The sequence below is a fragment of the Copidosoma floridanum genome, unplaced genomic scaffold (genome assembly GCF_036245765.1).
Source record: "Copidosoma floridanum isolate Cflo_tuat_1 unplaced genomic scaffold, Cflo_Japanese_pri ptg000025l, whole genome shotgun sequence".
Classification (NCBI taxonomy): domain Eukaryota; kingdom Metazoa; phylum Arthropoda; class Insecta; order Hymenoptera; family Encyrtidae; genus Copidosoma; species Copidosoma floridanum.
The window spans coordinates 7,629,875-7,639,355 of NW_028321902.1; the positions used below are offsets into that span (position 1 = coordinate 7,629,875).

At 37.3% G+C, this 9,481-nt stretch overlaps 1 protein-coding gene across 1 annotated transcript; it reads right to left on the minus strand.

Annotated features, from left to right (window-relative positions):
• Positions 1-4,289: 4,289 nt before the first annotated feature.
• Positions 4,290-7,941, minus strand: LOC149373977 (IQ motif and ubiquitin-like domain-containing protein). Its single transcript, XM_089595512.1, has 5 exons — positions 7,757-7,941; positions 6,644-6,975; positions 5,668-6,038; positions 4,706-4,899; positions 4,290-4,632 (listed from the first exon to the last, which is right to left on the minus strand). Exons 1-5 carry the CDS (start codon positions 7,939-7,941, stop codon positions 4,290-4,292), a joined length of 1,425 nt encoding a protein of 474 aa, XP_089451638.1.
• Positions 7,942-9,481: the final 1,540 nt, after the last annotated feature.

Genomic DNA, 9,481 nt, shown 5'->3' on the forward strand with positions numbered 1-9,481 from the left:
TTCTTGCTTTTAATCATATAATAGTTCACAGAAAAAATATGAATATATAAGACTCATTTAGACTTCTTTATGAACATAAAGGTATTAAAATTTAAATACGTCCAATAGGTACACAAGCGAACGTCGATACACTTTAATCATTGTATCTATAGGCGCATATGTATAGATGGTGGTACTTTTCATACAAGCACTCTCTATAACCATCCATACATGCTCTTTTGTAATATATAAGGTATATAAAATACTGATAATACAAATTCACATAACTTCTTTTTCAAGAAATTTTTCTTTGGAGAAATAATTAAGAACGAGAAAGTGTATCGACGTTCGCTTGTATACCTATTGGACATATTTGAATTCTAATTTACCGACAAGCATTAGAGTCGCATTCCTATAATATCGAGCTTAGGTGAAAGACAGCTTAAGAATTGAGAACGAGAACTTATCTAAACTTACGGTGCGAGTGAATGCACAGCTCCTCGGTAGCTTAACTGGTGGAGCAACTGTCTAGTAAACGGGGGGGGGGGGGTTGTGTGTTCGATCCGCACCCGGGGAGGATTTTTTCTCGTTCTTAATTATTTCTCCAAAGAAAAATTTCTTGAAAAAGAAGTTATGTAGATTTGTATTATCAGTATTTTATATCTTACTAATATATAAAGCAGAAGCGCTAAAACCGTTGTAATGAGCTCAAAGTTTTGCAAAAATACGCCAGCTTTTCACTTTAGTTCAGTAAAATCCGCTAGGTGGCGTCGACATAAAATCGAAGCTACCTGCAATATAATTAAATAATTGTGGTTATAATAGGCCGGAGCGTGTCGATACTTGTACAGTCGAGCTTCGGCAGCTCAATAAGCTGTACAGAGAATGCTGGTGATAGTCCTGCAGCTGGGTATCCCGGTTACGGACAACACTTTTCTCTAAGGGGAAGGGACCTAAGTGTCCCTTCACCCTGAATTTCGACGAGTGCGATCAAAAAAAAAAAATTATATCCAACCGATGCCGTCTGCCAGAATACCAGGAGACATATCTAGCCAGAGCACATTCTGCACCAACTCTTCAGAGTTGTGTGGCAGTCCCACCATCCCACCCGGTATAGTTAGAAAATTTGTGGCTACAAATGTAAGCAAGGGAAAACAGCTCTGAGGGGCACGGGGAGCCACAACGGCTACCTTCTTGGTAGTCGGGTCCCCAACGCGCTTACCCACATGTTCCCGTCTAACGATGAGCGGTTGGTTATCCGGGGAACGACCCGAGACGAGATATTCTTTGGTCAGCGGCGTACCTCCCTCCATTACAGTCTCCGTACATCGAGACTCCCAGGGTAAGAATCAAGCAACCCGTAGCCAGCTCTTTATCATCAGGAATAATAATAAAGAATAGCCTGGAAGTTTCACCACTGGCGCTTTTTAGGGCCATTATAAGTATTTACGTTCCCTACTTAACCATCAATTTCATCGGTTCTTTTTAGGATCCACCTAAGTGTAAACTACCTTGCCAACAAATACATTTTTATTACCATTTCCGGAAGCGATTCGTCGACTAAAAGACTATATTAACTAAAGACGGGCACTATTAAACCAAGTCAGCTATTCACTGGCAGACGTCACCTGCGGAGTTGTTCTTCGCAAGGCTGGAAAACCCGGTGACCGACGACCCTATACTACCCTCTCGACTCTAAGCATTCAACCAGGAATCACTGATCCTCTCCAAGGTCTGCGTTGGGCAAACCTATAACAGCTATGAAGGAAAAAAAACTTGAGCCAACGGGACAGCCTCCACTGGACAAGTATCACTAACCAATCTCCCCATCTAAGATCACCAAAACAACTGAATCTGCAAATAAAAAAGGTGCTTTAGACACCAACATCTTCGACGTTATACCGGGAGACGTTGGGAAAGAGCACTACAACTAGCCCCAAAGCTTCGGACTTTGTAAATTTTCTCCCAATCAGTCTGGGTCTTCAACAGCAAGCCAGAGAAGATCACCCTGAGGTATCCAGGCAGTCACAATTGCTGTTAACTGCAGTCAAGAAAGAGTTAACTTAAGAAGCTCACCGGTCTTTTTTAGGGCCATCGGACGTTGAACTACTTTGCCAACAAATATATTAGAACTTAACAAAGTTGACAGAAAACAGCCTTTAGGGGTCACACAAATTTTAAGCATGCCAAAAGTCGCAAGAGGGTGAATTGGAAGAAAAACTTCAAGTGTATCTAATAAATACAATTTTACTTAGGCGTCACGAAACTGACGCAGAAAATTCATCGAGATTAGAACAGCAGCGTCAAAATCGACAACTAAAGAGTCCATTACGTGGGAGATCAGCATTTCATTGTACCCTCACAGCAATCTCTGAAATCTTTAAAGATCCTACTTCAGATTTTTAAATAAGTAGAAAAGGTATTTGTGTTTTTGTGGCAATGAAAATGTAGGGTTCAAGGTCCAGGACTTTGTTGCTCTGGTAATAAAGTTGTGAGATATGAGAAAAAAAATTTTTTTTTAACATAAATTTTTTGGGGGTTTAAAATCTTAACAGCTTTAAAAAATAGCCGTTTTCGTGAATTACACGGGAGAAACTGTAAATCAACGGCTTCTTATGGCCACCGATTATTTTATGGCATAAAGAACGCACGGTACTTTTCAGCATAATTATTTTTTTTAATTTTTACACCTTATTATTTGACCAAATAAACTATATGGATTCCGAAAAAATAAGTTTTCAATAAGAAGATTTTTGTTTTGCGATGTATCAAGAATATGTGTAAATTTTCGAACTTAAAATGTTTCACATTATATGTCAACACACTACGGTGTTTTATTTAGCAAGTCTCGGGCGAAGCCGAGACGGGGGGCTGCTAGTACCTTATATATTGAGAAAGAGCATGTATGGATGGTAATAGAGAGTGCTTGTATGAAAAGTACCGCCATCTATACATATGCGCCTATAGATACAATGATTAAAGTGTACCGACGTTCGCTTGTATACCTATTGGACGTATTTGAATTCTCATTTACCGACAAGCATTAGAGTCACATTCCTATAAAGGTATTAAATTTTAACAAAAAAAATTTTTTTTAGGCTACGTAGAAATCTCTGCTCTGCAACAAAAACTTGCGGAGAACACGATTCATGTAAGGTAAAAGCACCAGTACGTGAACACTTTTTCCATAAAGTCTTTTTTTTCTCATTTTTATTGAATTTCTGATTTGCATAACAACAAAACAGTCATTGCGCCAGTAAGTTTATATTTTTTCCTTTAAAAAAAAAAACAAAAAAATTTTTCTAAGTCATGTGTACAACTAATAAATTAATTTTAAAGTTTTTTTGCCAATGACCCAGTAGATGAACAGTGTGTTCCGGTATTGGTACCAATACGTATTTTTGACCGAGTACTTGAACATCCTATGTTAATTAAATGGGAGAGAGGTTATGTTAGCTGCCTTCTACTGATTTCTATTTTTATTATGTATTGCAAATAACCAAATCAAAAAATTTCTTTTTAGTTTCATTGGTAACAAATTATGAAAACTATAACGACTGGCTTGACATACTATTATTATTGATTAACAGTGATTTCAATCGTTTTTATGTGTTCAAGTACTGGGCATAGGTAAAACCTAATGGTACCAGTACCTGAACAGTCTCACAAGCAACCTCATACAAGTTGCACGAATAAATAATTTTTTTTTCGTTGAGTATAAAGACTTACTGAAATTTAAATTTCGTTTTATCTAAAGAACGATCAAAGGATGTTAGAAACATTTTTTTTTTTTTATCCACTTAAATTGAAAATAGTTTATTCAAGCTGTTCAATCTACTGGTGCAATTTGAGGAAGTGTTCACGTACTGGTGCTTTTACCTTAGTAGCACGATATAATCAGAAGTTAAAAACATGTGCCAAAATGCATTATGTTTTATTTCGTTTCAAAAAAATTTTTTCTATTTATAACAGAGTTGGATTTAAAATAAATACCAACTGTTATTTCATTATCCGCGATGCAACTGCTCTGCTGAAATAAAACTAATTTAGTGAAACATTGCATACCATACGTCGACTTATAATTAAATGAAGTTTAATAGTCTTGAATTGTTCATTTTAATATTTATATTTTTCATTTACCTGACTACATAATCATAGTCTTTACTGTTAATTTTTTTAATGTATCATCATGGTTCAGCATCAAATGCGTGATCATACGAAAATATGTCGTAACAAAGAAACAATGCTTCATTTGCATTATTGAAAAAATAGCAGTTACGGTCGTAACACTTATGTACAAAAATCCTACCTCACAGAGACATTCCCGGGTCTGAGTGGTACCTGACCATTGACTTGAAGTAAAGTCTCGCCAGTGCATTCATCCTCCTGAGTTTGCGAACCAGCTCTCCGTCGTACGCATCCGGTGGGCCCGAGGAATCGCTCGCGAGCACCTCGTGCATCCGAGTCTCGCGTCTCGTCGCCAACAGGTTATTCCAGGGCGTCCAGGGCTTGCGAGGGTCAAGCCTCGCGAGCCGCAGTCGCTCGAGCTCGTCACACCCCGAAAAGATCGAGCGCCCGTGCCATATGTCATTCACCAGGTAACCAACTGCCTTTGGACCCACGACAAACGCAAGGCTGCTGGCACCGTCTCGTCTGCGGTAAACGAAAAGGGAATTAAAGTAAGGAAAAAATAAATAATTTGGGATGATCTAAAGGGTGGGGCTACCTAACAGCTTCGTGCCTTCGCAGCTCCCTGAGCAACCTCTCGTGGATATCTGGGTAGTGGCCAGGTCGGCGCCTTGGCCTGAGAATCGTGCAGTCGACACACGTTCTCGAGACCCGCTCGCGGTGATCGGTCTCAAAAGCCTCGAGTCCCCTGAGATGCCCGCATGACGGGCACAGTCGCGTCCGCGTTGATTCCTGCGAATTCATTAAAAATTGTTTTCCCCTGTATTAATGATACATTTCTAAGAAACGTGTATCTATATTTAAAAAAAATCTGTCTATATCTGACCAAACTTGTACTCGCACTACTTGAAACTGAATTTATAGGAATACTGATTAAAAAATATCCTGATGTCTGGCAAAACTTGGACTCGTACTACTTAAAATCGGTTTGATGTGAAAACTGATTTGAAATTATTTTCCTGCCTAATCTTACTTGGACTCGCACTACTAAAAATCGGACTAACAGGAAAACTGATTGAAAAATATTCTTTTATCTTACCAAACTGGGACTAGTACTACTTAAAATTGAATTTATAGGAATACTGATTAAAAAATTTCCTCATGTCTGACCAAACTTGGATTCGTACTACTTGAAATAGGTTTGATAGAAATACTGATTAAAAATTTTTATCATGTTTGACTGAACTTGGGCTCGTACTACTTAAAATCGAATCGATGGGAAAACTGATTTTAAAATATTCTTCTGTCTGGCCAAACTTAGACTCGTACTACTTAGAATCAGATTAATAGGAATACTGATTTGAAAATATTCCCCTGGCTGATCTTACTTAGACTCGCACTACTTAAAATCGGATAAACAGGACAACTGATTTAAAAATATTTCCTGTCTGACCAAACTTGGACTCATACTACTAAAAATCGGATTGCTCACGGTTTTCTGATTCCAGACAAATTACCGTGTATACTGCACACTAGGTAAATTTTCGGGAGTTCCCTTACCTTGGCTCGATTGTCGTGGTGAGCTAAGGTGTTTCTAGCTAGGTTGAGAAAGGCGAGCCTCACGCGGCTCCTCAGGTGTCTCAATAGACGCCGCGGCTCGAGTCTCGAGGACGGCGAGGCAGCCTGCTCCAGCAGATACAGTTCCTGGTCTATCGAGTTCTCGAGGCTCGTCGATGCTGCACATGTATGCTGGGACGCGATTCTTTTGACCAAGTACGGGAGCTCAACGCGGTTGCTCGGGTCGCACTGTTGCTTGTTGTTGTCGTCGTAGTCGTCCGGAGTCCGCAGGGCATCGTACACGTCCTTGAATTCGCGGGCTCGCTGGACGCTCAATGTGTCGATGCTTACTGGCTGCTTTCCTGCGTTGTTACCTACGGGATTGTACTTTAGTGCTCGTAAAAAGGGACTTTTTTGTTAAATTTGTCGCTACGCTATAAATACACGGAAACGTCATTCTGAGAATTAACAAGCTTTATTTATTGAAACTCAATAGTGTTGATAAATATTGAGTTGAGAGCAGATCAACACCTTTAATGTGTTGCATTTGTACAGTTTTTTTCTTTGTCAACGTGCGTCAGCGTATATGTCTATTGTATGCGTCCAACGTAGAAGTTATTTAATTTCACACTTCAGGGCTACCGTGCGAGAGTTTAAAGCCGGTATAGATAATAAAAGGGGAATAAAAGATATGGTGGAAAAATATTTCGTCTTGAGATATTCCACGTAGATACGTAATACGAAAATACATGTTTGCAAATGTCAAAGATGGGTGAAAAGTTGGTTTGGTATCTCATTTATTTATCAAAAGATTGTATCTCGATTTTGATGCTATTGTCTCAGAAGTAGTACTCTTTTTTCACTGTTACCTGTGTTTAAAGAGACTCTATCCTGTCAGTTCACGGAGCAAATCAATTCCAAACATGATAAAAGGTGTACTATACTTTGTTGTCTAAGGTCCAATGCAATCAATAATCACCTCTGAGCAGAACAGGCCTCGCGAGCACGTGGAGAAAGTTGGCCCTTGCACGCTCGGCTCTTCTCCTAGCGATGCTGCTTCTCGAGTTTTTTATCGCCCGAAAAGCCTCGACCTCCTGCTCCAGCTTCCTCGCTCGTGCCGCAATCCTCGACTCAGCTTCGTTGTAGGACTCGCGGATTCTCGCTTCCTCGGTGACGCTCCAGTGCTCCACTAAGCTCCGCAAAACCGCGAGATCCAAGAGCTTGTTGACCCCATTATTGGTTGCCGCTGGATTATTCATCAAGTGGAGTTGGCTGCTGATTTCTTGGGTCGACGGAATGGCGTGTTTGGTGCTGCAGTGCATCGAGAAATTCAATTACTTTTGCTCAAACTATTTGGACTATTGATTGGACAAATGAAAAATCATAACATCTGTCTCGTTAGGACGATTTATTTTCATCCTTCCAAGATCCCTTTAAGACATCTTTTCTCGACCATTCAAGATGGTTCGAAAAAATTGTTTTTTTTTTTAATGTCTCCAAGCCTTTGTCGTTGCATGATTTTTATTGACTTATGTATTTTCAAGGCGTAAAAGAAACACTATAAGGATCTTCGTTTTTATTAATATAAACATAACTTGTATGAAGACGATTGTTAAAAGTTCTGACTTTAAACTTTTTTTTTTTTAAGTGTGCTCTTTACACTCGTATACACGTGCATTTTTGTTGAAGTAGTCACGTTCGTATAAAAATAAACAAAGGAACCTTAAAAATATTTTTAAAATAAGACATGTATGTTGTCGTAACATTTTTTAATTATAAGTGCTCATTGTTTTGACAAATTGAAAAATACATTGCAATAAAAAATAATCATTGGAAGAAAAATTAAAGATATCAAAATTATAACTGAGCAATCTTGAAATTATTAGTTTTACGATTAAAAAAGAGTTACGATCACCACTTTAAATTAATTTCAAAAGATATAAAAAAAAGCATTAAAAATCTTTAAAAACTACCGTAAAAATGTGTAATATATTTTAAAAAATTGTAAAACTCATCGTGAAAGACTTAACTGAAACAACAAAAATCGAAACACATCCTCGAGAGGGACGGATTAAAAAAATATCGAGACCACCGATAATAATCCTCCAATGACTCGAGGGTAGAAAGGGACGATCGATTGTTGGCCGTAAGATCCTCGTTCACATCATCCGCGTCGAGTTTTTCAGGTAAACAATTCGAGCCGTCACCATTCTTGTCCTCGATACGCTGCCGACGACCTTGATAAACTTTGTAAATATTTTTATTATTATTATTCATCCCTTTTTTCCTACTCCTCCTCTCTTCCGTGAGTGCACTTATTTTATGTCTAGGGACCCATCGTGTTATTAATTTCTGCAGGGCAGAAAAGAGATGGATGCTGTGGAACGAGTCGTGAGGATGCAGACATCCATCAATGGATAGGTGTATTACGAAAAAAATTGAAGTACACGCGTACGTATATGGAGCAATGAAATAGTTGCGCATCTCCCTTTAACTTTGATATCGACGAAACGAACCAAACAGAATCCATTATAGACTACAACGTGAGATCCGATGTCTTAGTACCTACATACTGGTGTAATATCGATCAAATAAAAAGGGGATCATTTGTTACTTCAACCAAAATGATTTAACCATTTTTTTAAAGAAAGAGTAAGTTTGCCAGCTGACCTTTCACAAATAAATTTTCGCTGCCATAGTTTGGATAATTTTGATGTCCATTGAGATACTTATTCTTTCGGCCATAATGGTCAGTCAATTTTTTTTTTTTTTTAATCATCATGTCTGTTTTTAAATTCAACCGAGAACTCTACATAGTGCAAATTTAATTTGGTTCAATAAAATGTTTCCACATCAGTAAAAATAGATTAAATAAAAAAACAAGTATTACATCAAAGTCGTTAACAATAACAATTTGGGTATCTCTGACCCCTTAAAAAATGATAAAATGAAATAAAATCTTAAAATTGAAAATTCTCACGGTACATAAAATCGTATGATATTAAAAACTTTTGAAGGGCATTCCTATTTTCAAAAAAGCAAAAATAGAATATACACTATATTACATTTCACAGATATCGGGCACATCTCGAGCGTCGAAGAAATGAAGGTTTAAAAATTTAAGCAAAAGTAATATACTGTCGATGCGATTGTTTTGTAATATAAACTTACTTTAACGAACTTGAGATTATTTAAAATTAACTTTACATTTAATCCAAAATTATAATACTTTTGTCCTTCGTTCCATTTTTTTTTTTTTTTTTTTTTTTTTTTTTTTCTTCAAAAAATTTTAACGCTGCATGAAATTGATTGCACCTATGAGTTTTCCTAAAAAGAGAATAAATTACTTAGTTATACCAGTGTTTAGTAGTATTTCCTATTTGGTACTTTGAATCTGGTGGTGATATCTTGAAATCATAAACGACTTTAGTTTTAATAAAAATTTGGAACTTCTAGCTCTTTTCGAAACATGTGTATCATCTAGAGGTTAAAGTTTATAAAAATTTGCAGAATAAGATTATTGAACATTTCATCTGTTTTGCAACAATAACTTGCGGAGAGCACTATTTATGTGGTAACACGATGTAATCACAAGTTAAGGTCAAGCAATTCAATTTTTTTTACTAACTAAATAGTAAAAATTTATCGATTGACATCATTCTCATTAGAAACGCTATGGTCATCCGTGGTCATTACGTAGAATCTTAAAATCCCAAATGACTTTAGTTTTTAAAAATTCGGAACTTCGGACTAACATTTGAGTATTCGTATCATCTAGAAGTTGAAGTTTGTAAAAGTTTACAAGATAAAATTATTG